This window comes from Nycticebus coucang, chromosome 6 (assembly GCF_027406575.1).
Source record: "Nycticebus coucang isolate mNycCou1 chromosome 6, mNycCou1.pri, whole genome shotgun sequence".
In the NCBI taxonomy this organism is placed as follows: domain Eukaryota; kingdom Metazoa; phylum Chordata; class Mammalia; order Primates; family Lorisidae; genus Nycticebus; species Nycticebus coucang.
In genome coordinates, this window is record NC_069785.1 from 426,500 (window position 1) to 454,441 (window position 27,942).

Sequence of the window (27,942 nt, forward strand, 5' to 3'; positions counted from 1 at the left end):
CACAGACGACGCACCATGGAGTCTGGGCTGAGCTGGCTTCTCCTGGTTGCTCTGTTACAAGGTGATTCGTGGAGAACTGGAGACTCGGAGTGTGTAAATGGGTGTGAGAGAGAGAATAGAGGGTGTGTGTGGAGGTTTCTGACCAGGTGTCTCTGTGTTTGCAGGTGTCCAGTGTGAGGTGAAGCTGGTGGAGTCTGGGGGAGGCTTGGTCCAGCCTGGGGGGTCCCAGAGACTCTCCTGTACCGCCTCTGGATTCACCTTCAGTGATTACTACATGCACTGGGTCCGCCAGGCCCCAGGGAAGGGGCTGGAGAGGGTTGGTTTTATTAGAAACAAAGCTAATGGTGGAACCACTGAATATGCCGGATCCGTGAAAGGCAGATTCACCATCTCAAGAGATGATTCCAAAAGTGTTACCCATCTGCAAATGAACAGCCTGAAACCCGAGGACACAGCCTTGTATTACTGTGCCAGGGACACAGCGAGGGGACAGCAGTGTGAGCCCAGACAAGAACCTCCTGAGGGCACAGGAGGCCACCAGGGGGCGCCCCGGACCCACAAAGCACAGACTCAGCCCAGGGCAGGTGCAGGTGGAAGACTAAGAGCTGGTTTCCTGCCAAGGTCTGGGGCTTCCTCCGCAGATAACAGTTTCCTCTGGAGAATGTCTCTACAGTTATAATCCTGTCTCAACAATCCCTAAATACAAAACATTGTTATTGTTTGGTTGGTTTGGTATCGTAAGGACTCTCTCCCACCTGCACAAAAGTCAGGAAATCACTTTAAGGGCCAAAATGACCCTAGAGTTGTCACCAGAAACAGGGTTCTGAGGAAGTTTAGGGGAATCTCATGTGACTTCCGTCACGTTCTGGGCACAGCGCTCAGTGGGATTTCCTGATCAGGAGCAGTGAGAGATGTGACAGGTCAGTGCCCTGGAAAGGCTGACGTTTAGAGTCTGTCCTAGTGTGTAACTGCACATCTGACTCAGAACTGACCCCATTGTCCTCTTTTCTGCTAATCCATTTTTGCTTTTGTATCTAGCATTCCCTATCTCAATTCCCTTTTCTCCACGTTTTTCCTGAAAATGGGTGGGAGGGTGCTTTCTATGTTCTAAATCCACGGGATCAGGCCCTTTACCTGCAGCTCAGGTGGGGTTCAGGCTGTGGCCACTGCACAACCTCAGAAAGGCTCATAGAACGTTCTCAAACCTCCTGCTTCCCTAGTAACTGAATTAAAGACCATACCACTCACCACATGGCAACCAATATGTTCAAAGACCACACGTGGAGCAAGGAAAGTGATTTATTCAGAAAACCATCCAACCCAGAAGATGGGAAGAAGTGTCCTAAAGAAACTTCTGAAGATGGTGTGAACTTCAGGATCTTTCTGGCGTTAAAGGAAGTGGGAGAGAAGAGGGATGACTGACAGTCACACACATCTAGATGCCAGCAAGGCTGTGAGAAGGGTGTGAAATTTGTTTGATTTTCATCACCTGACTGTTGGTGATGTAATCTAGGAGAAAGTGTTCCTACAAGTCTTCACCATGAGACTATCACTTGTGTGTGCACTTCCTTATTTCATTAGGAAACAGTTTGGGGACTGGGCTATTATCATTTATTTTTCAAAGTTGAATTATAATCTAGTTCTTTCTATCATTAGCTGGTCTATGTGCAGATCACAGCAAACATTTTAACCTGAAGGATATGACCACAGGGTTCAGAGGAAAATGGATTCAGTCATGATACGCCTCCCTTTACTGTTACCCCTGCCCCATGGCCAAATTTTTTTCCACCAACTTGTGGGTCTGGGGACTGAGAGGCATCATCTCTCAACTGGAAACTCCCTGCTCTGAGGGGTCACTTTGGAAGACTATGGAAGAAAAGCCTTTGACCTGGATAGTATTATACCCTTTCATGCCCCATTAAGAGCAATGGTCACAGGTATCTCTTCTCTTTCTCCGATAGTTTCAGGCAGCCTTGCATAACTGTGGGTCATAACCCATGAGTTTTGCTGCTGTGAAGGTCACCATGACCAGAGAAGGAACAGGAAGGCCTAACTTAAGAATGTCTCCCGTGAGTGGAGGAATTTTACATGTACTAGGAATCCAAGGATATAAATCTGGGAGCCAGTCTCCAAAGGATCCCAGATTAAACCTGCCCTGGTGCTCTGACAAGTGCTGATGCCAAGCGTCCTATTCTGTGCCTGTATCAATACGGCCTCTAAGCTGGAGGAGGGCTGAACAGGAGTGTAGGAGGAGGTGTGTGACCACACAGACTCGCTGCCCTGCAGTCACAGTCCAGGGTAATGTGATGTCAAGTGTTACTGTAACAAAGGAGTCTGAGAACTTTTTAGACAGCAAGGGCAGAAACAGTTTATTAGTGACATGTTTATACTTTCAGATACATTTCTTACTCTGTGTTAATGGGCAGCCATAACCCCCACTTAAGAAGACCATAACCAAAGCAACATGCAACTGGGATAGCACCTTGGAGGCCTCAGGCTACCCTGATGAACAGTTTTAGGGAGATGGTCAAACAGGCAACTTCTGGCATGGTATGTACAGAAAAGTGGGTAGTGAGTGTCCCCAGCAAGCAACTTTCCCCACTGTCTTTCCCTTTAAACAATCATCTGCCTGAAGGGAACTTCCATTGTCCACAAAGACAAACATTTTCCTGAGGATGTACAAACAGTATCTACTCCTATCTGAAAGTTTGCAGAAGCGTTCTGGGTAACATGAAGTTCAAGTTGTTGAACCAGGAGTCTGGGTGAGGGTGTTGACCATGTCCCTCTGGAAGCTGGCTCTCTTTCACTTCATCTAGTCTTTGAGAAAACAGTTTTTTGTTTGTTTGTTTTTAGAGACAAAGTCTCACTTTGTCACCCTTGGTAGAGTGACACCTCCAGCTCTTCAGCTTAGGCGATTCTCTTGCCTCAGCCTCGCGAGTAGCTGAGACTACAGGTGCCTGCCACAATGCCTGGCTATTTTTTTGCTGCAGTTTGGCTGGGGCTGGGTTTGAACCCACCACCCTCAGCACATTGGGCTGGTGCCCTGGTAACTAAGCCACAGGCACGGCCCAGAGAAAACATTTTTTATTAAGACTTATTTTATTTTATTTCAAAGTCTTATAGGGGTATAACTTTTCTTGGTCTCATACACCAATTTTTTTATGGTTGAGTCAGGGTTATAAGGGTGCTGATCCCAAGAATAGTGTTCATCGTACCTGTTGGTGGGTTTCACCCCTTCCCTCCTCCCCCTCCCTCCACTCGATTTCCACTGAGCCTTACTTGCCTCCGTGCACTTCTGTGCTCACTGGTAAGTTCCAGTTTAATAGCGAGTGCATGTGGTGTCTGCTTTTCATTCCTTAGATACTTCACAAAGGATAAGCATCTGTGGTTCCATCCAATCTAAAAAGCATCAGTTCATCCCTCTTCATAGCTGAGAGTATTCCTTAGTACACAAATACCATGTTTTGTTAATCCCCTCATGGGCTGATGGACATTTGTATGAATTCCACATCTTTGCAATTGTGAATTGGACTGTAAGATACATCCAAGTCTTCATGATAAAATGATTTCTTTTCCCTTGGGTACAGCCCAGTAGTAACATTGCTGGATTCATGATAGGTCTGCTTTTACTTCCTTGAGGAGCATCCGCACTGCATTCCACAGAGGTTGTCCTAATGTGCAGTCCCTCCCACCATGTGTAAGCATTTCTTTCTCTCTGCATCCACACCACCTATACTGTCTTCATCTTATAATTGGAGCAATTCTAACTGGGAGGAAGTGACTACTCATTGCAGTTTTACTTTGCATTTCTGTAATTATCAATAATGTTCAGTGTTTTTTCAAAACTTTATTGTCCATTTGTGTATCTTCTTTTGGAAAACTTCCATTTACATTTTTCCCCCTCTATTCAGTGTGTTTTTTCTTGCTAATTTCCTGAGTTGTTTATAGATTCAGGTTGTTTTCCCAAATTATTGTTAGAATATAGATTGTGAATATTTTCTTCCACTCTGTCAATTAACTGTTTCGCTCTGTTGATAATTTCCTTAGCTATGTAGAACTTTTTGATTTAATGAAGTCCCTTTTATTTCTATTTTCTGGCTGTGATTTCTATTGGGGTTTTCTTCAGAAATTCTTTCCTTGATGTGACACTCTCACCAGGCATAAATTGACAAATAGGGGCCCCAGAGTTCCCATTTGAGGAGTTAAATAATTTATTAATGAATTAAAATAAAGAGGAAGCTTCTGAAAAGACTGAACTTTGAGTCTCCAGAATAGGTGGGCAAATTAGGGAGACAATTTTGCCAGTAGAAAGGGCACCTATAGACTGGTGGGTCCTTATCATTACTTTCCACCAGGGCCTGAGTAAGAGAGAACCACAGAGGATCAAAGTGGAGAGTTGTCAGTGGACTCACAGGTGCTCTGATAAACTGGCTACTCTAAGTCTAATGTGTAAGAGGAGACACGGGTACAACTGAACACAGCAGCAAAAAACACAGGATCAGAGTGGCCCTGACCTGTCTGAGGGCGAGGCTCTCAACCCAGCCATGGGATAGGTTAGGGAGTATAAATACACTGAATATCGTAAGTAAAGGACTGTTTTTCCAGTCAAGTGAAAAGCCAAAAGGGCTACTCAAGCAAATGGTGGTCATTTCCATGTCACTTATCCTCTTCATGACAGAGCAGCTGCAGGTCCTCCAGGGCTCATGAGCCCCCAGTCTTCCTACTTCCAGACATGGCAGGAGTCTGCTGGACGTGTCTCTTAGACCTGAGTGTTCTGAGCCCACAGCTTTTATCCGAGAGTTTAACTGAGGAGTGAAGATGAAGGCAGCACCTTAAATGGTCTCAATTCCCAGGCACAGTTGATCTTTTGGCCCTTGTTCTGTCCACATTTGCAGGACACCCAACGTCTTGTTCAAAGCGGAGGTATGGCCCTGTCTGTGGAGGAGTGGTCCTCCTGGAAGCAGAGTTGTGAACAGAGGTCAGTACAGTGCCTGGAGTCGTAACACATTTGGCAATGGTAAATCTCCTCATGTGTTGGTTGGGTTTTGCACCAAGGCTGGAACCAGGAATGGTCTCCAATGTAATATTCTAAAGGGGCTCAAACTTAGCCTGCCTGTGGGAGCCACTCTAACCCACAGCAGGATGACTGGCAGCATCTCACCTCCAGTCAAATAAGTTTCCTGACATATTTTTGCAATGTTTCTTTGTAAAGTGTGATTCATTTCAGCTTCCAGATTTGATGCCCTTCCCTGCAGATCAAGGCCTTTATTCCACTGGGAAGTAGTTGGGGGGTGGTTCTGAAGAAAACTTTGGTGGGGACCTCTGTGTCCCTTTCAGCTCCTATGAGGACCACTGTGCCCCCAGCATGCCAGATTTGAAGATTTCATTGAAAATCAAGTCTTTAGTTTTATAACGGTAATAAAATAGGTGAGTCAAAGTAAATTTCAGAAGTATGTGCTCTCTGTCTCTCTCTCCCACTGTGAATTTTGTGGAAAGGGAGATTTTTGTGACTGTCCTTTTTCCAAAGAAAAAAGATAAGAGGATAGAAACCTCCTTGAGCATGTGGCCCCTGAGAATTTTCCATCATCAAGCCTTCACCTCACTTAGCTCCCCAAAGTTAAATACAGATTCATAGTTTCAACTTCTCACACCCTACACTGTGTGTAGCAGCCTCTGCCCCAGATTAGATAATTCCATGGCCTTGTTTATTCCTGCAAGAACTTGTCTCTCCCCTCATGACAGGTTTGTTGTGAGTTCTGTAACTTCAATTATCTGAAGTCTTAAGGAACGTTTCCCACATTGCAGCTCCGCAGTTTTTGTGTTGTTGTCAGTGTTGTTCTAAGGATGAAAACAAGAAACTGCTTCTCACCTGTGTACAACTTCAGGATGTGTGAGAGACTTACTAGTTAGATGTTGAAAATGTAAGAGTTACATGTTGATCAAGAGTTTAATAGACAATAATTACATGAAATTTCTGCAGTGGAATACCACCCTCATTAGAATTCATGACTGTTTCATACACTCGATCCTATGGATAGCAAGTATATATGCTCATTGAATAAGCAAAAGTAATAAGCATAAAAACTGTAGTATTCCATTTGTATGAATTCTACAAAATAATAACTCATTTAAAGTAGCATAATAATGATGAATGTTTGCCTAGGGAACTAACAGAAGAAGGAAAAGGGAAAGAAGGAAAAATAGAAGAACAGAAGATAAGGTTAAAGGAATTGATTTGTTCACTATCTTTATAATGAAAATTGATATGCCAATATTTATAACTTATGCACTTTAAATATATGAAATTAGTCCATATGAATTATACCTCATTCAAGTAATTACAGAAATAATAAAATACTGAGAGGGAAGAAGTGATAGACATAAAAATGACCCAGATACCTGAAAATTCAACTCTATCAAACCTAATCCTCTCCATTTTGGGGGTAAAGTCTCAAAGTGGCAAAATTACAAATGTTCCCATTACAGAATCATTCAAACCTCATTAGGCAGGCCCAACTCTATCCTGGAGGGGATTTGTGGTCATGAGTTTGTAGTGCTGAGGAGTTCATTCTCAGATGCCAAAAAAGTCACTCTGACTACACGTGAAATACTGGACACATCTCTGAGCCCCTCTGTGCTCCATGGTGAGTCTCACATTTGTAACATGGAAAAATCAAGAACACCTACAACACATGATCCTTGCACATATGTAAACATGAAATAAGAACCAAGTATGCTAAGGTTTATCACATTGTAATCGCATAATAAGAATTTTTATTTTATCACATGGCACCCAGGTCATATTCTTGCCCTAGAGCACTCACACCTTCTCTGGGCCCTGCCCTGCCCAGGCATTCCACACAGACCTCCTATAGGAAGAGAACATGCAAATAGGTCCTCCCTCTGCCCATGAAAACCAGCCCAGCCCTTACCCTGCAGCTCTAGAAGAGGAGCGCCAGCCCTGGGATTCCCAGGTCTGCCCACTCGCTGCTCAGGATTGAACACATACAGTGAACCATGGAGTCTGGACTGAGCTGGATTCTCCTTGCTGCTCTATTACAAGGTGATTTATGGAGAACTGGAGACTGGGAGGGTGTGAGTAGATGTGCGAGAGAGAACAGAGGGTCTATGTTGAGGTTTCTGACCAGGTGTCTCTCTGTTTACAGGTGTCCAGTGTGAAGTGCAGCTGGTGGAATTTGGCGGAGGCTGGTGGTCCAGCCTGGCGGGTCCCTGAGGCTCACCTGTGTAGCCTCTGGATTCGCATTAAGCAGCTATGACATGAACTGGGTTCGCCAAACCCCAGGGAAGTGGCTGGAGTGGGTATCACTCATTAGTAGTGGTGGTAGCACATACTACCCAGAGTCTGTGAAGGGCCAATTCACCATCTCCAAAGACAATGGAAAAAACATTGTGTATGTGCAAATGAACAGTCTGAGGACTGAGGACACGGCCCTATATTTTTGTGTGAGGGACACAGTGAGGTAACAGCAGTGTGAGCCCATACATGAACCTCCTGTGGGGCACGGCCATCAGAGGAGCTCATCCCCCAGCTCGGGATCTGGTACAAAGGGAAGCTAAGGTTTCCTTCCATCCCCTGGTGTTTCCTCTCTTGTCTATAATTTATCATCATCATGACAGTTAGTGATTTCTGTTAAGGCCTTGGCTTCTAACATCTGAAAGGGAATGACTTGGGACCTAATTTCAATAAAATTGTAAGACTTTTTTTTGCAGTTATCTGCTAGATACAGACTATCATTAAAATCCTTGCAACAGATAGTGCCTGTGGCTCAAAGGAGTAGGGCACAGCCCCATATGCCACAGGTGGTGGGTTCAAGTGCCATCCTGGGCAAAAAAAAATCCTTGGAACAGGTGGAGTCCCGGGCAATATTGCTGACTGGAGCCAGCTTTCCACAGAGATTCCTATTCAGAAGGACAGTTAATGACAATTGTTTACCAAGTAAGCTATTGGATAGTAAGATGTTGGTTTTAGGCTAAGTCAAGAGGGAAGGTTGAAGAATGCACATCTACCCTGCTGATGTGAGCTGTGACACCAAGGGAACAAACAATACCTGAGACTTCAATCCAGAGTTACTGAATCACTAGGATTAGACTGAGATCAGCTGAAAACAAGACATAGCCACTTAGCCACACCACACCAAGGACCCCCTCCAGTGTCTTAGGGCATAGCACTGTACAGGTCCTTTGCAATGCTCTAAAGGGAAAGGTACAGACCCCAGTCCCACCTCTTGAGCAAAAAGCTGTTAATCCTTACTCCAGGATCCCTCAACTCAACTTCACCTTAACTGCTCATCTAGCCAAATGGTGTAAAGTAATCATTGGGCAGAATCAGTGGAAAAACTCTGGAAACATGAATAATCAGAGTATTTCAACTCCCCAAAGTAATGACATGGCAGATACAACTGAACATCCCATTCATAAACAGATGGCTGAGATGTAAAAAATTGAATTCAGATTTTGGTTTGCAAATAAGATTAATAGAATACAAGTAACGTTGAAGTTAAAAATTCATGGAGCATTTCAAAATTTGTCTCAAGAATTCAATGAATTCAAAGAGAAAATCACCACAGATTTTGACACTGAGATAAGAACTTGTAACCCTCAAAAGATCTGAGAAATACAGTAGAATCCCTCAGTAACAGAAGAGAGCAGGCAGAAGAAAGGATTTCTGACATTGAAGACAAAGCTTTTGAAAGCTCCCAAACACTAAAAGAGGAAGAGAAGTGGAGAACAAAAATAGATCATTCTCTCAGAGAGCTCTAAGATAAGTCAAAGAAAACTAATATTCACCTTATAGGAATTCCTAAATGTGTTGAGGTGGCTTCAAAAGGCCCAGATGCTCTCTCCATGAGATAATCAAGGAGAAATTCCAAGACATGCCAAGAAATTCTGAAATTTAAATAGCAGACATTTTCAGAACCCAAACTCAAATCAACAACTCTGCAAGCAGCCAGACGGAAGAAAACCATAACCTACAAGGGGAAGAATATTAGAATGACTGGAGATCTCTCTGCTGAAAACTTCCAAGCTAGATGAGGGTGGTCATTGACTTTTAATCTCCTAAAAAAAACTAATTTTTAACCCAGGATTTTGTACCCAGCTAAACTGGAGAAATTAAATACTTTAACGACATTCATATGTTGAAGACATTTGCCATAACTAAAACAGCTCTCCAGGATATTCTCAGACCTATCCTCCATAATGACCAGCACAATCCTCTACCACGAAAGGAAACTCACTCAAAAACTTTTGATCAAACTTCAACTTCCACTGTGGTGAAAGGTTTAAAAATGTCCACTGGACTTTCGAAAATATCGATATCCAAAATTCTACCAGGCTTATCAATATTCTCAATTAATGTGAATGGTTTGAATTGTCCTCTAGAGAGGAACAGGTTGGCTGACTGGATGCAAAAACTCCGGACAGATATTTGCCACATACAAGAGTCTCATCTTACCTTAAATATAAATATAGACTCAGTGTGAAGAGATGGTCATCTATATTTCAGGCAAATGGAAATCAGAAAAAAGCAGGTGTTGCAATTTTATTCACAGATACAATAGGCTTTAAACCAACAAAAGTAAGGAAAGATAAGGATGGTCACTTCATATTTGTTAAGGGTAACATACAACATGATGAGATTTCAATTATTAAAATTTATGCACCCAACCAGAATGCACCTCAATTTATAAGACAGACTCTAACAGAGATGTGCAACTTGATTTCCTCCAGCACCATAAAAGTCAGAGATTTTAACACTCCTTTGGCAGTGTTGGATAGATCCTCGAATAAGAAGCTAAGTAAAGAAATTTTAGACGTAAACTTTACTATTCAACAATTGAATTTAACAGACATCCACAGAACATTTCATCCCCAAAAAATTGAATACACATTCTTCTCATCACCCCGTGGAACATTCTCCAAAATTGGTCACATTTTAGGTCACAAGTCTAGCCACAGCAAATTCAAAAGAATAGAAAATATTCCTTGCATCTTCTCAGACCATCATGTAATGAAAATTGAACTCAGTAACAATAGGAATCTGCATACTCACACAAAAACATGGAAGCTATATAATCTTATGATGAATGATAGCTGGATCACAGAAAAGATTAAAAAGGAAATTACCAAATTTTTGGAACAAAACAATAATGAAGACATGAATTACCAGAACCTCCTGGATACCACAAAGGCACTCCAAAGAGGGAAATTTAAAGCACTGCAAGCCATCCTCAAGAGAACGGACAGAGAGAATGGAAGGTACCAACTTATGGGACATCCCAAGCAACTGGAAAATGAAGAACCAATCCCAAACCCAGCAGAATAAAAGAAATAACCAAAATTAGAGCAGAATTGAATGAAATTAAAAACAAAAGGATTATACAACAGATCAATAAATCTCAAAATTGGTTTTTTGAAAAGGTCAATAAAATATATAAACCATTGGCTAACCTAACCAGAAAGAAAAGAGTAAAATCTCTAATTTCATCAATCACAAATGGCAAAGATGAAATAACCACAGACTCCTCAGACATTCATAAAATCCTTAATGAATATTACAAGAAAATCTATTCTCAGAAATACAAAAATTTGAAGGAAATAGACCAAAACTTGGAAGCATGCTACCTTCCCAGACTTAGCCATAATGTAGCGGAAATGTTCAACAGGCCTATATCAAGTTCTGAAATAGCATCAACCATACAAAATCTCCCTTAAAAGAAAAGCCCGGAACCACATGGCTTCACAACAGAATTCTACCAAACTTTTCAAGAGGAACTACTAATTACATTACTTAACATTTTCCAAAATATAAAAAAAAGAAGGAATACTACCCAACACATTCTATGAAGTAAACATGATCCTGAGCCCCAAACGAGAAAAAGTCCCAATAAGAAATGAAAATTATACCACTAATGAATATTGATGCAAAAGTATTCTACAAGATCCTACCAAACAGAATCCACCAACGCATCAAACAAATTGTACACCATGACCAAGTGGGTTTTATCACAGTGTCTCAAGGCTGGTTCAATATACATAAATCTATAATTATAATTCATCACATAAACAAAATAAAAAACAAAGACCATATGATTCTCTCAATTGATGCAGAGAAAACTTTTGATAAGATCAAGCATCCTTTCATGATCAGGATGCTTTAAAAAATTGGTATAGAAGGGACATTTCTTAAACTGAGAGAGGCCATCTACAGCAAACCCACAGCCAATATCATATTAAACGGAGTTAAATTGAAATCATTTCCACTCAGATCAGAAACCAGGCAAGGTTTCCCATTGTCTCCACTGCTTTTTAACATTGTAATGGAAGTCTTAGACATCACAATTCAGCAAGAAAAGGCAATCAAAGGTGTCCATATAGGGTCAGAGGAGATCAAACTTTCACTCTTCACACAGGATATGATTGTATATCTGGAAAACACCAGTGACTCAACCACAAAACTCTTAGAGTGATCACGGAATACAGCGGTGTCTCAGGATACAAAATCAACAATCACAAATTTGTAGCCTTTATGTATACCAACAATAGCCAAGCTTAAAAAACAGTCAAGGACTCTATTATTTTCACACTAGTGCCAAAGAAGATGAAATATTTGGGAGTTTACCTAAAAAAGGATGTGAAAGATCTCCATAAAGAGAACTATGAAACTCTAAGAAAAGAAATAGCTGAAGATGTGAACAAATGGAACAACATACCATGCTTATGGCTGGGAAGAATAAACATTGTTAACATGTCCATACTACCCTAAGCAATACAGAATTTTAATACAATCCCTATTAATTCTACACTGTCATACTTTAAGATCTCAAAAAAAATACTCGTTTTATATGGAATCAGAAACAAACTCAACTACCCAAGATATTTTTTTTTCTGAATACAGAAATAAAGACAAATCAGGAGGAATCATGATACCAGACCCCATATTATACTACAAATAGATAGTGATCAAAACAGCATGGTACTGGCACAAAAACAGAGAGGTAGGTGTATGGAACAGAATAGAGAACCAAGAGGTGAACCCAGCTACTTACCATTACTTGATCTTTGACAAGCCAATTAAAAACATTCAGTAGGGAAAAGATTTCTTATTTAACAAATGGTGCTGGGTGAACTGGCTGGCGACCGATAGAAGACTGAAACTGGACCCACACCTTTCACCATTAACTAAGATAGACTCTCACTGGATTAACAATTTATACTTAAGACTTGAAGGTATAAAAATACTAGAAGAAAGTGCAAGGAAAACACTTGAAGAAATCAGCCTGGGCGAATAATTATAAGGAAGACCCCCAGGTAATTGAAGCAACACGAAAAATACATTACTGGAATCTGATCAAAGCAAAAAGCTTCTGCAAAGCAAAAAAATACAGTAAGTAAAGCAAGCAGACAACTCTCAGAATGGGAGAAGATATTTGCATGTTATGTCTGTGACAAAGGTTTAATAGCTAGTATCTACAGAGAACTCAAACGTAATAGCAAGAAAAAAACTAGTGATCCCATCTCAGGGTGGGCAAGGGCCTTGAAGAGAAACTTCTCTGAAGAAGACAGGTGCATGGCCTACAGACACATGAAAAAATGCTCATCATCAATAATCATCAGAGAAATGCAAATCAAAATCACTTTGAGATATCATCTACCCCTAGTAAGAATAGCCCACATCACAAAATCCCAAAACCAGAGAGGTTGGCGTGGATGTGGAGAAAACGGAACACTTCTGCACTGATGGCAGGAATGCAAACTAATTCATTCCTTATGGAAAGATGTTTGGAAATTGCTTAGGGATCTAAAACCAGACCTGCCATTTGATTCTTCAATTCCTCTGCTAGGTATATATCCAGAAGACAAAAAATCACTTTATAACAAAGATATTTGCACCAGAATGTTTATTGCAGCCCAATTTTTAATTGTTAGTCATGGAAGAAGCCCAAGTGCCCACTGACCCACGAATGGATTAGTAAATCATGGTATAAGTACACGAAGGAATCTTATGCAGCCTTAAAAGAGATGGAGACTTTACCTATTTCATGTTTACATAGATGGAGCTGGAACATATTCTTCTTAGCAAAGTATTTCAGGAGTGGAAGAAAAAGTATCCAATGTACTCAGCCCTACTATGAAACCAATTTTATAGCTTTCATATTAAAGCTATAATGCAACTCAAGCCCAAGAAGAAGGGGAAAGAGGAGAGGGAAGGAAGTGTAGGGGGGAGTATGGGTGGAGGGAGGGTAATTGGTAAGACCACACCTACAGTGCATTTTACAAGGGTACATTTTAAATTTACTAGGTGTAGAGTACAAATGTCTTAACACAATTAAAAAAACATCCTTGCAACAAGAAGCCATCCTGCCTCCATCCACACTGTAGTTTCCTGAGAAGCTTTTGTATTTCCTACACTGTGTTTGTCATTTAGTAGGAAACTTGCCTCTAAGGGGACTGTGTATCTGGGAGTTTGACTTAGCTCTTGCCTATTACCCGAGGGGTGTGGGGAGGAACCCTCATTTCAGTGTGTCTTTCCCCCACGTGAATCTGCCTGTGTGACCTCAGGTGGTTCCTCCTCTTCACTTTCCTGCTGAAGCTCCTGGTCTCCCTTGTGGCCCACACAGAGGGCACCAGGTCCTTCAGTGTCACCCCTCAATGTCTGGTGAATCACCTCCCTAGTCCTGATTCCTACAATGTCACCACTGTTCTTGCAGCTGACCAGGCTCCCTAAACACCCTGAGCCCACTGGCTGTACCCCAACCACGGCTTTTGTAACAACAGTGGAGAACGAATGCCCACCAAAGTACTGGCTTCTCCTGGCCTGGCAGAGTGAGGGTCGTTTGCACACCATGGACAGGTCAGGAGAGAGCTCACGTCTGTGCACTTGTGCCCTGGTCAGACTTGGAGCTGTCCTTTCAGCTGGGTAAACGGATCCTGCAGGAGGTGGGGGTGCACCATGGGGGCCTGCCTCAGAGCCTCCTGGGGGCTGGGTGTGAGATATTGGTAACTCCTCATGTTTAGATGAGATGGTTCTGTCATCCATCAGAAATAAATCAGCACAGAGCTTAACACGCAATTCCCCTGTACTTTCTAATTTGATATTTGGCAAAAGTGGTATTAAGATTTAGTTGTACCTAAACATATATCTGTGTGTGTGTGTGCATAAATATATTTAGTTTTGGAGTTTGGAATATACAGACATACACATGGAAGAATATAATTTTGGACCATCACTTCTCACTATTAATAAATTATTAGTTAAATTAAGTCACATAATAAAATGGAAGCTGTGTGTGTTCTGTGGAGAAATTCACCCTCGTTATTTCACGTGTGTATGTGTGCATCAGTGCTGTGTGTGTCTCTGTGTATGTGCACCTGGCTGGAGGTTTTCTGAAATTCCTGGATCTGTGATTGACACATCTGTCATGGGGTAGAGCCCTACTGACATTGTGACTTCAATATTAATTTTTCTTACCTGGCAGGTTTGCTATTGAGTTTCCAGTTATACCAGTTCTCACTCTCCAGGTTGATGTACTGCTCCTTCTCTTTGCATTTTATGTTTGCAATTCTTCAGACCTATTTGCAGGGTCATGGGTTCTTTTTGAAGGTGAAACCACTGTGTTTATGACCCTGTGAAAGGCTGGATTATTTCTTACTCCAGTACTTTTTATTACTTTGAGCATTTCTATTTGAATATTTCTTAATATCGTCATATCCCTGCTAAGATTACCTATCTGGTCCTGCATTCTGACTATGTTTGCTTTTATATATGCGTATTTTAAGATACTATTTACAGTAACTTTACAATTCCTGTTTAATCACAAATTTCTACTATTGTGGGTGTAATTCAGGAACTCATTTTGATCATTTTCATTATGCCTTTTTACATGAGTCTTGACTGATGCATGTAGCTACACATTATAAGTGTCATTGCTGGGTACTAATCTGTAGCATTCTGAACCCCAATTGATTCAGCCTCTTTTGGATGGGTGCTTAGGATTTGTGGTGTTTAAGGTTACGTTCTGTCTTTGACTGTCTGGATCAGGCCTACCCATGGTTCAGAAGTCAGCTTGGAGCCTGAGTCTTACTGAGCATGTGACGTACCGTGAGGCTCTCTGAGAGCCCATTGGGGGTGTGCACCACAGTGCAGACTGAAGCTGATGACATGAAAATTAAGCTTAAGTCTATTCTGGGCCACCTCAAAGGCTATTGAGCCTGTTCCAAGGCTAGAGGTTCTGCTACATCCATTTGAAGTTGGCAGCTATGCTCTGATTGGTACATTGGTAGCACATTCCTTCTTCCCCTGGTCTAAGCAACCACTGGAGACAAAGTTAAGGTGAGTTGAGGTGTGGGGCCCCATCCTTCTCCTCTCTCCTCAGGAGAACCGGGTGTCTGGCTATGTCCCTCTCACAGACTCACGAATTTCAGCTCTCTGCTTTCTTGTAGAATTCCCCACACCATGGAATGAGAATCCTGTGTTTGCTGCCAGCCTGAAGCACCTGGGTGGGAGAGGAGAGCCGCTCACCTTTCTACGGGGTCTGGGCTCCCTGGATTTGATCTGTGCTGGTGACCTCTTTTTTCTAGTCTGCTCTCTCAGCTTCACAACTCCTCTCAGAGGGGTCCTCACATTTCCCTGCTGTCTCTTCCAGTGGTCCACAATTGTTCTCTGCCCTCCTCGGCCTGACCCCCTACTCTTCTGTGGAGGGTCTGACAATGGTGTCTCTACTTAGCCATCTAGGTGGTGTCTCAGTGTAAATTGTTAAATTTGTAATGATATACTTTATGTTTTCCCTCTAAGCTAGACATGTCGGGTTTGATAGTCGCTTGACTTCTTATTTTATGTACATTCCTGCCTATACGTGACACATCCTGCCCTTTCTAGGCATTGACTGTGGAAGTTGTTGTGAAGTTGCTCAGTCTGCATGTCCCATATTTGGTGCAGTGGCTGCTCGTGTTGAAGGTTCTCTCTGGCATGAGCACAGACTTTGGACTCCTCCAGGATCCTCTATTGGTGTTTCCTGCCAGGCTTTGTATTTACCTTATGTTTTCCTGGAGACAGTGTATTTCGTCTCTCCCAGGCACATTCTAATTTTAAATTTACCTACCAGTTGTAGGTAAATATGGTGGGAAGGCATATGGTGGGAAGGCATTGCATGAGAGGGCAGTCTTTGACCTTGACACTGACACAATTTTCTAGGCTGGAATCGTGACCCTTGGTCTGCAATGAGCTCTCCCATGTCCCTGTCCCTCCTGCAGAGGTGATGCCAGTCTGCCTGTGCTTCCCTCTTCCACTATTGTAAAGTGTCTTTTTGATTTTCCACAAACCTTCTCTGCCATGGCCCAGGTATGTCTCCTTCAATCTTCTCGGCTGATACACTTTCCTGTGGCTTAAAGCTTGTGATCTGCGTGATGAGAGAGAAACTATAGTTCTGAATGTAACCCTCGTCAGGACCACTGCCCCACCAGTTTGCTGGCATTGCTCAAGTGTCCCTAAGATTTCAGGTTTGTCATTTCTCATACAACATCCTTGCATTGAAGTTTAATTCCTTAGTTCTGCGTTTGTGATGGGGAAGATAGGCCTGGATACATTTCAGAAATATGAATAAATTTTCCCTCGTGCTGACATCTGTGAGGAACCATTTTGTCATATGTCCCCAACACTGTAGCAAAAGGCTTCAAGGGAAATAAAAAAGCAGCACCACAACTCGGTAACTCCCAGGACATTCTAAGGATCCAACCCTGACTATGCTCAGGTTCTCACGATCCAGTACCTGCTTCTATAAACAGCCCTATCCAGTCCTGTCCTATGTGCCTCCTGCTGGCCGCTTCCTAACATGGACCAATTCTCTGGGCCTGCTTCTCCCTGGAAGTGCTGCTTTCCCCAGAGATTCCACCTTTTCACTCCATACACCACTTCCGTGTCTGAGGTATTAAAGACATGGTGCTCATGTGCAGCTCATCCCTGTGGGCTGTTGTTGGCCATGGTGATTACTGTGGAGATGTTCTTGTTCTTCTTACTGTGGAAGGAAAAATGCTCTTTTTTCTGCTTTGTCATTTTCCACTTGAGTAGCAGCTTTATCTATGAATCCAACGTATTGGGAATAATATGAATATCAGTCAGTACCATGATAAACATGCAAACTTTGTAAGTTTACAAACTGGAATGTCACTCATTGTTAGTAACTGTACAAGCTTACCTGGTAAACACTACACCATGGCTGAGTTCACAGGGATTAATGCTGAATTAAGTAAACCAAAGAAATAAAAGTATATATTCTGCTGGGATCTTTCCTTAGGGTCAGGGTCCGTTAAGACCTGTGGATCTGTCAGTGACCAACTGAAGAAATATGAAGTTAAAAATAACAAGAAAGAAAAAGACAAGATACCCAGACTAGAATATTCAAAGATGGGAGCTCAGGGGACCATCTTCTGCTTGTGGGGTTCCAGTAGTGGCCCCTAGTGTCACTTCCACTCAGTTTTTTTGAAGGCTATTTGTGCATTAGTCCAGAGGGTAAGCTGAGGAAGGGGACAACAACTCCAGCAGTCTCTCTTAGCAAGCATATCTGCTTGTATTGCTTCCATAGTCATTAACGTTAAGGGTCTGAGCAGTCTTGAGAAATCTAGACCCTGGGCCTTGTGTGGGGGCAGCCTTCTGTCTGAGGTCGCACACACAAATTCCTAGCCACGTGTTAAACTCCACTAGTTCACTGTGGAGTAAAACACCACTGGTGTCAATCTCCTCTGAAAAATTGGTGGGAGAGAGGAATTTTCTTTTCATCATCACCACAGAGAGTCTTTCTCTGTGATAAGGGATATAATCCCTCCTACCTGTATTTCAGGCTGGAGCTGTTCCCTTGATCTCTGCCCCAGTCAAATACAAATCTTCACAATGGGTAATTGCTTTGTCTGTTTACTGGGCAGTAAACGGCCTAGTTAATGTATCTTTCCAGGCCTTGCCATAGCATCTCTGTGGCCATTAATTTTTAGATTGTTCACAGATGTAGCAGGGGTGTTAGTAAACTGTACCCCCAATATGTCTGAGTTTTAGGAAAAGCAGGAAACTTTCTCACATAATAAATTTAGCAGCAGCTGGTTAAAGATAAACTAGCTGACTTTGTTCTGACTCACTCATCTTTTTAATTTTTCCATTCTTCAGGGGGTGTTTTCCCTTGCCAATAATGGGGGCTCAGGTCCCCATTCTGCCGGCAATACTGCATGATTCCACTTTTATAAATTGTAGAAAATAGAAAATAATCTACAGCGACATGAAATAGATCAGTAGAAAGTATAGGAGAAGGAAAGGGGAATAAGGAGGAATTTCAAAAAAATAATAATAAGACAAAATGAGAATTGGCCTATTCACTGTCTCACACATGGTGATGACTATCTCAACGTTTCTTAATAATCTTTAAATATGTGAACTTCACTGTATGTCAAAGGTACTTCATTAACATTAAGTGAACAAACAAATGGATGGATTCAGTAGGAAATAAGTGAAGAAAAGATGGACAATAACACATGAACCAGGAGACACTCCTGAAATCACATTGTGTGAACCCTGCTCCTCTTTGAACCCAGGTTGTCTATGTATTTAGGTAAACACTAGAATGCAGGAAAATCACTAATGTTGTCATGACAAGAAGGGATTTTTGCAAACTATATGACTCATGACAAGCCCCAGCCTGGAGTTGTTACAAGAGGCACTCAGCTTCAGTGGTGAGAAGGATAAGCCCAGAAACCAAGCTCCCTCTAACCAGATGGTAGCTCGTAGACACATCATACAGTGCACCTGAAATTGTGGGTTTTATTCTACACGTGTCAATGAAGACAATGTTGATATCCATCACTCAGACTCATGTTTCAGGGTAAACAACATACCCTAATAAAAACTAAATTTTTTCACAGTAGAATACTTCCCGACCTCCATCAGCATCCTACCTTAGACCTCCTATATACTGGGAGGACATGCAAATAGGGCCTCTCTCTTCTCATGAAACAGAGCCCAGCCCTGACCATGCAGCTCTGGGAGAGGAGCCTCAGCCCCGGGACTCCCAATTCTGCCCACTCGCTGATCATGACTGAGCACAGTCAACCATGGAGTCTGGGCTGAGCTGGCTTCTCCTCATTGCTCTATTACAAGGTCATTCCTGGGGAACTGGAGACTTGGAGTGTGTGAGTGGATGTGAGAGAGAGAACAGAGGGGGTGTATGGAGGTTTCTGACCAGGTGTCTCTGTATTTGCAGGTATCCAGGGTAAGGTGCAGCTGGTGGAGTCTTGGGGAGGCTTGGTTCAGCCTGTGGAGTCCCTGAGACTCTCCTATGCAACATCGTGATTCACCTTCAGCAGCTACTGGACGGACTGGGTCTGCCAGGCTCCAGGGAAGGGGCTTGAGTGGGTCTCATACATCAGTGGTAATGGTGGTAGCACAAACTACGTGGACTCTGTGAAGGGCTGATTCACCATTTCCAGAGACAACAGCAAGAACACTCTGCATCTGCAAATGAGCAAGCAGTCTGAGGCCCAAGGCCTCAGCCGTGTATTACTGTGCGAGGGACAGAGAGAGCAGACGGGAGTCTGCACTCAGATACGAACCTCCTCCGCGGTGCGGCCGCCAGGGGGCGCCCGGGAACCACAAAGCGCAGACTCAGCCCAGGGCAGGTGCAGGTCGTGAATAAGAGCTGGTTTCAAGGCAGGATCTGGGGCTTACTCTCCAGATAACAGTTTCACCTGGGAAACTTCTCTACAGTTATAATCCTGTCCAAGCAGTTGAAAGACTCTAAACACAAAACGTTGTTTTTTGGTTGGTTTGGCAATGTAAGGAATCTCTCCCACATGCACACAAGTCAGAAAATCACTATAGGGGCCAAAATGACCCTAGAGTTGTCACCAGAAATGGAGTCCTGAGGAAGTTTAGGGGAAACTGATGTGTCTTCAGTCACATTCCGGGAACAGCGCTCAGTGGGATTTCCTGATTAGGAGCAGTCGGAGCTGGCACAGGGTCAGAGCACTGGAAAGTCTGACATTTAGAATCTGTCCTTCTCCTAATGTATAACTGCACATCTGACTCAGAACTGACCCAGTTGTCCTCTTTTCTGCTAATCCATATTTTCCTTTGTATCCAGGCTTAATTATCTCAATTCCCATTTCTCCGTGTTTTTCTTGAAAATGGTTGGGGAGGTTGAGTTCTATGTTTAAATCCCTGGGCTCAGGCCCTTTACCTGCAGCTCAGGTGGGGCTCAGGTTGTGGCCCCTCAAGGACGTGGTAAAGGCTTATAAAACTTTCTCAAACCCTCAGCTTCCCTAGTAACTACATTCACAACCATACCACTCACCACCTGACAGCCAATAATTTGAAACACTTGGGGCAAAGAGTGATTTAATCAGAAAGCCATCAAACCTAGAAGATGGGGATAATCATCCTAATGAAACTTCTGAAGGTGGTGAGAACTTCAGGATCTTTCTTGTGTTAAGGGAAGCGGGGAGAAGGAGGGGTTGATGTCAAGGTATGACTGACAACCACAGACATCAAGATGCCACCAAGAGTCTGGGAAGGTTGTGACATTCGTTTGATTTTTGTCACCTGAGTGTGAGTGATGCGATCCAGGTTACAGTATTCATATAAGTGTTCACATGAGACACTCACTTGTGTGTACACTTCCTTGTTTTATTCAGAATTGGTTTAAGGACTGGGTTATCATTATTTATTTTTCAAAAACAAATTATAATCTAGATTACTTGTATCATTAGCTGCTCTATGTGCAGATCTCAGAAAAAATTTTAACCTGAAGAATATGAGCACAGGGGTGACATGAAAAATGCATCCAGTCAGGATAAGGCTCCCTGTACTGTTACCAATGCCCCATGGCCAGAGATCTTTCCACCAACTTGTGGGTCTGGGGAGAGAGAGACATCATCTCTCAGTAGCTACTATCTGCTGTAAGGGGTCACTGGAGCAGACTATGGAAAAAAAGCCTTTGACCTGGCCAGGAGAATATATTTCCGTGTCCCTTTAAGAGCAATGGTCACAGGTGTCTCTTCTCTTACTCTGACAGTTTCAGGCAGCCTTGGATAACTGTTGGTCATAACATTTGAGTTTTCCCTGTATGAAGGTAACCATGACCAGAGAAGGAATAGTAACAGGGATAAACGAAGAATGTCTCCTGTGATTCATGGAATTCCACATGTAATAGGAATCCAGGAAAATAAATCCAGGAGCCATTCTCTCAAGGATTGCAGATTAAACCCGCCCTGGTGCTTTGAAGTCTCTTGAAGCCATGGCCTGCTGTCTGAATGTATCAATATGACCTCTGTGCTGTAGGAGGGCTGAACAGGAGTGTAGGAGGAGGTTGGTGACCACACAGACTCCCTGCCCTGCAGGCACAATCCAGGGTAATGTGAGTGTCAAGTGTTACTTTAACAAAGGAATCTGATGCCTTTGTAGACAGCAAGGGCAGAGAGTGTAAATAGTTTCTCCCACTCTATTAGCTGTTTTCTCTGTTGATTATTTCCTCGGCATGTAGAAGCTTTTTGATTCAATGAAGTCCCATTCATTTATTTTTTCTCGCTCTGATTTCCATTGAGATCTTCTTTACAAATTGTTTCCTTGATGGAATATTTTCTACAAGCATATTTGTACAAATAGTGGTCCATGGGCCCATTTAAGGAGGTCAATAAGTTATTAATGGGTTAAAATAAAGAGGGTGATTCTGAAAAAACTGAAGTTTCAATCTCTAGAAAGGTGGGGAATTTAGGAAGATAATTTAGCCAGTAGAAAGGGCATCTGTAGGCTTGTGGGTCCTTATCATTACTTTGCACAAGGGCCTGAGTAAGAGAGAATCACGAGGACTCAGAGTAGAGACTTATCAGTGGATGGCACAGGTACTCTGACAAACTGGTTTCCCTATGTTTAATGTGTAAGAGCCGAAACGGGTACAACTGAACATAGCAGCAACCATAAGATCAGAGTGGCCCTGAATTGGCTGAGGCTAAGGCTCTCAACCCAGCCAGGGTTGCGATAGGTTAGGAAGGGGTCAGTAGACTGAGAGATTGTAAGTAAAGTGTTGTCTTTCCAGTGAAGTGAAAATCCCCAAAGGACAAGTCAAGCAAATGGTGGTCATTTCTACATCACTTATCCTCTTCATGACAGAGCAGCTATAGCTCCTCCTGGGCTCCTGAGCCCATGGTCTTCCTGCTTCCAGAAATGGCAGGAGTCTGCTGGACATGCCTCGTAGACCTGAGTGTGCTGTTTCCACAGCTTTAACCAGGAAGTTTAACTGAGGAGTGGGGACAAGAGCAGCACCTTAAATGGTCTCAGTTCCCAGGCACACTTGATCTTTAGGCCCTTGTTCTGTCCGCGTCTTCAGGATGCCCAACCACTTGTCCAAAGAAAAGGTCTGCCCTGACTGTGGAGGAGTGGTCCTGCTGGAAGCAGCCTTGTGAACAGAGGTCAGTACAGTGCCTGGAGTCGTAACACATTTGGCAATGGTAAATCACCTCATGTATTGGTTGGTTTTTGCACCAAGGCAGGAACCAGGAATGGCCTCCAATGTAATATTCTAAAGGGGCTCAAACTTAGCCTGCCTGTGGGAACCACTCTGACCCACAGCGGGGTGATTGGCAGCATCTCACCCCCCGTCAAATAAGTTTCCTGACATACTTTTGTAATGTTTCTTTGTAAAGTGTGATTCGTTTCTTCAATTTGCCTCACCAGTGCAGTTTCAAGAGGAATGTAGTTCTCAGCTAATCTGTGAGCTTTGCATGCTTGTTGAGTATGTTATAAATGAAGGAAAGTCCATTAACACTTTGAAGGGTATTGGCAGAGTCAAACTAAAATTTCCACATTCACCCCAGGTGCATTTTTCCTTAATTTCTCCTAGTCGGCGTTTCCACTGACATAAGAGATTGTTAAATGTACTGTGAGATGAATTGGTTCTTATGTCCATTTATTTATGTCCACATGCAAGGCTCCTTCTATGCAGAGCACAGTGCTTCTGACTGTTAGGAAACTCCATCAGATATTAATGTTTCCATCTGTCAGCAGAGTCACTAGCAGATCCTGTGGTCTTCCCATGTTGTCATGACCAAAAGAGGTCATGAGTAGAGTAAGTTGATCATCTCTTTACACAACCACTACCCTGACCCAGAGAAAGAGCAGAGACTTCCCTGACTGATGAGTCTGAGGTGGGAGCTGACTCTGCCCCCATCAGAGCCTGCAGAGACCCCAAACATCACTCCATATATCAGGTGCTGCCCCGAATGCAGGGAGCTCAGACTGTCCCCTCTGCTGACAGTGACTCAGGTCTGACTGTGGGGCTCAGAATCAGAACAGATGAATTTTATTCTGAATATTAACCTTCCTCAGAGATGTAGGTGATGATTCCAACCCCCTTTCCCCTGACATCTGTTTTATTTCCCCACTGCTGAATATATGAGGAGAGTAAAGTGGGGCCATATAGTTGCCTAAGTCTACCTCAAAATCTACTGAATTATCTGAAAAACAGACAGATTGGACAAAATTGGGTTTAACGTTCATACCAAAAGATGTGTGTTTGGAAATTTCAATGTTTTGAATGTTCCTGAACACCAGCAGCTGTACTTCTCAGTTGACTTTGAAACATATCTATGTTACAATGTTTTATAATCATTCCTGTTTTCTTCACTCCTTTTTGTCTTTGTAATTTGGTTTGCCTGACTTCCAATGACATGTTTTTAAAACTCACTTACAGGCTAAGCCAACAGCACTGCTGAGTGTGCAGAAGGCTCCTTCTATGCAGAGCACAGTGCTTCTGACTGTCATGAAACTCCATCAGATATTAATGTTTCCATCTGTCAGCAAAGTCATTGTCAGATCCTGTGGTCTTCCCTTGTTGTCATGTGGAGATTTTACTGAATATGCTCTTTTATTTGATAGCTCTAAGTGCTCTGTCATTCACAGTCATATTCAGACTGTTTGTCTACTCCGGCTCTGGTCTTCCTCTCTGATGTATCTCATATTTATGTTGATAACCACATATGTTGCGCGGAAGAGTTGACATTGCCTTGTTAGTTTATTCAATGCATTTTCTGCCTGTAGTTTCTCTTGTCCTATCTTTGCTAGGCACGTAGTCTACAGCTTCTTCTGAACCTCTTCCGAGGTAACTCTGCAGTCTGTATTTTCAGTGGTGACCAGGGTTGAATCTGCTCCTTATGCATCCATCAGAGACTTCAGATTCCCCAGTGACACCTTGTCTGTGCTTCCTGCTTGGCTTCATGTTCTTCCCTGTGCTCTCCTGCAGAGGCTCTGTCTGTTCCAGCTATCCACATACACTCCACTGTGAAACTCCCCTGACAACTTTTAGGGTGTGGAAGGTCTCAGACTAATATCAGAGTCTCTGACCTTCTCCTGAGCTGTAATTCTAGGCAGGCATTGGGACCCAGGGTCTGGGTGCTGCCTTCCTGGTGCTGCTGTCTCTGCTCCAGGTTTGCTGATCGTCCCAGTTTTCCTGCCCCTCCTCCTGGGCAGAGTGTCTCCTGTTAGTATTTATTGTTCTCTCTCACGGCCCAGTGTTTCTCCATCAGGGTCCTCAGCTTCCAGATTTGATGTACTTCCCTGCAGATCAAGGCCTTTATTCCACTGGGAAGTTGGGAAGGGGGGTGGCTCTGATCAATACTTTGGTGGGGAACTCTGTGTCCCTGCCAGTTCCTATGCAGTCCACTGTACCCCCAGGTTGCCATATTGGTGATTTTATTGAAAATCAAATTTTTATTTTTTAATAAAATATGTGACTCAAGATGCATTTCAGAAGTGTGTTCTCTCTGTCCATCTCTCCCACAGTGAATTTTATGAAAGGGAGATTTTTTGTGACTATCCTTTTTCCAAAGGGAAGAGATAAGAGGATAGAAACCCCCTTGAGCATGTGACCCCAGAGAATTTCCCAACATCAAGCCTTTACCACACTCAGCTCCCTGCAATTAAATACACATTCATAGCTTGATCCTCTCACAGCCTACACTGTGTGTGGCAGCCTCTACCCCAGATCAAATAACTCCCTGGCCTTGTTTATTCCTGCAAGAACACGTCTCTCCCCACATGTCAGGTTTGTTGATAGTTCTATAACTTTAATTATCTGAAGTATTAAGGAATGTTTTCCACATCGTAGCTCTACAGTTTTTGTGTTGTTGTCAGTGTTCTTGTTTTAAGAATAAAAACAAGAAGGTACTTCTCACTTGTGTACAACTTCAAGATGAATGACATATTTACTAGTTAGACCCTGAAAATATAAGACTTACATAATGATCAACAGCTTAATAGACAATAATTACATTAAATTTCTGCAGTGGAATACTATCCTCATTAGAATTCATGATTGATTCGTACACTCCATGCTATGGATATATTTGCAAGTATAGGTGCTCAGTCAATAAGCAAAAGTAATAAGCATAAAAACTATGTTATTCCATTTATATGAATTCTACAAAATGAAAACTAATCTAAAGTAATATAAGAACAATGAATATTTTCCTAGGCAATTTATAGAACAAGGAAAAGGGAAAGAGGGAAGTATAGAAGAACAAAAGATAAGGATAAAGGAATTGTTTTGTTCACTATCTTTATAATAACTATACACTTATACACCTTAAATATATGCTGTTTAGTCCATATGAATTATACCTCATTCAAGTAATTACAACAATCATAAAATACTGAGATGGACAGAGAAAGAAGTGTCCCAAATCCCTTTAAATTCAACTCTATAAATCCTAATTCTCTCCATTTGGGGGTAAAGTCTCAAAGTGGCAAAACTACAAGTGTTCCCATTACATAATTATTCCAAACTCACTAGGCAGGCCCAACTCTATCCTGGAGTAGGTTCATGGGTCAGGGGAATCTAGTGCTGAGGAGTTCATGCTCAGATACCAAAAAAGTCACTCTGACCTGATGGGAAATACTGTACACATCTCAGAGACCTTCCATGCTCCAGGGTGAGTCTCACATTTGTAACATGGAAAATTTAGGGAAAACTACAACACATGATCCATGTCCACATATAAAAAGAAAATGCAATGATGGATGCTAAGATATATCACATAACAATCTCATAATAAGAATTTATATTTTCACAAGAATTACCCTTGTCATATCCTGCCCCAGAACACTCACACCTGCTCTGGCCCAGCCCTCCCTCAGGGTCCCACCCCAGACCTCTGATATGACAGGAGGACATGCAAATATTGCCTCCCTCTGCCCATGAAAACCAGCTCAGCCCTGACCCTGCAGCTCTGGGAGAGGAGCCCCAGTCCAGGGACTCCCAGGTCTGCCCACTCGCTGCTCAGGACTGAACACAGACGACCCACCATGACTTCTGGGCTGAGCTGGCTTCTCCTGGCTGCTCTGTTACAAGGTGATTCATGGAGAACTGGAGACTCGGAGTGTGTGAGTGGATGTGAGAGAGGGAACAGAGGGGGTGTGTGTGGAGGTTTCTGACCAGGTGTCTCTGTGTTTGCAGGTGTCCAGTGTGAGGAGAAGCTGGTGGAGTCTGGGGGAGGCTTGGTCCGGCCTGGGGGCTCCCTCGAACTCTCCTGCGCAGCCTCTGGATTCACATTCAGCAGCTACTGGATGCACTGGGTCCGCCAGGCTGAAGGCAAGGGACTGGAATGGGTCTCAGCAATCAGTGGTAATGGTGGTAGCACATACTACGCAGACTCCGTGAAGGGCCGATTCACCATCTCAAGAGATAACGGCAAGAACACTTTGCATCTGCGAATGAACAGCCTGAGGCCCGAGGACATGGCGGTGTATTTCTGTGCCAGGGACACAGTGAGGGGAAGTCAGTGGGAGCCCAAACACAAACCTGCTGCGGAGCGTGGCCGCTAGGGGGCACCCGGGACACAGGGGAGGAGTCACCCAGGGCAGATGAGGGGGATGGGGGTAGGGAGTGCTCAGCCCTGGTGTCTGCTCAGGGTGGTGGTTTCCTCTCTATGTGGCAGTTTCCTCTGGGGAACATCTCTGGATTTATGATTCTGTGTTTTGTTCTGACATGTCTAAACTGGATGTGTTTGAGCAAATAACAAAAAAACTCACCTGCACAAAAGAGAGAGAGAAGCTTTTAGTCACTTTATCTTGTCCCCAAATGGACATTAACAACACTTTGGTGTAAGTCAGTAAATCTATAAAAAAATTTCTCTCGTATCCACAGTGCAGCACAGAACACAGAACTGAAGGTGCCCATGGTCAGCAAGCAGGACAACACGACTCCTGGACCTCAGGGACAGCAGGAGGCACCTTCCTAAGTGAGAGGACAAGACCCCACGGTGGTCAGTGTCTCAGCAAGCAGCTCACAACGTCCAATGCAGTGGACAGACGCCAAGGCAGAGAGGCCCCACCAGAGTGGAGAGAGGGTGTTGGGTCTGATGGTGTTACACAAGCACAGTAAGGGAATGTGAGAAGGTTAGTACCTCCGTTACCCAGATGTCTGCTGAGAGAAGGGACGTTCCTCAAGAATCCCAGCATGGCTGAACAGGCAGGAGAGAGGGCTAGCTCAGGACTTTCATACTGGTTTGGTGGAAGGGTTGTTGACGGCTCCCACTGGCAGAAAAATATTTCTGGGATTAGAACCTCCACTGGCGTCTAAATGAGGGTGACCCCAGGAGGCCTTACTAGATTTTCCATGTGGGGGGAATAGTAGAGGATGAATGGATGTCCCTGAGGTGTCAGCACTGAGACATTGAAAAGTCGATTCTGACACTTATTTCACTCAGCAACTCTAAAAGAAAAGAAAGAGTCAAATAAATAAAATCTGGATGCAACTGGATACCATTCTCCAACATATCTCAAGAACATGAAAATAAAGACCACCTGTACTCACTATTAAATTAAAAGTAACTGATGAGCACTGGGGTGCACAGAGGAACATAAAATTCAGGTAAAACCTGCAAGAAGGGAGGCTG

At 43.1% G+C, this 27,942-nt stretch overlaps 1 gene segment (V, D, J or C); it reads left to right on the top strand.

The window, feature by feature from the left end:
• LOC128587723 (immunoglobulin heavy variable 3-23-like) lies at positions 1–26,869 on the top strand. The segment is given in 2 exon segments: positions 1–61; positions 26,502–26,869. Coding segments are annotated over 2 exon segments (414 nt in total).
• The last annotated feature ends 1,073 nt before the right edge of the window (positions 26,870–27,942 follow it).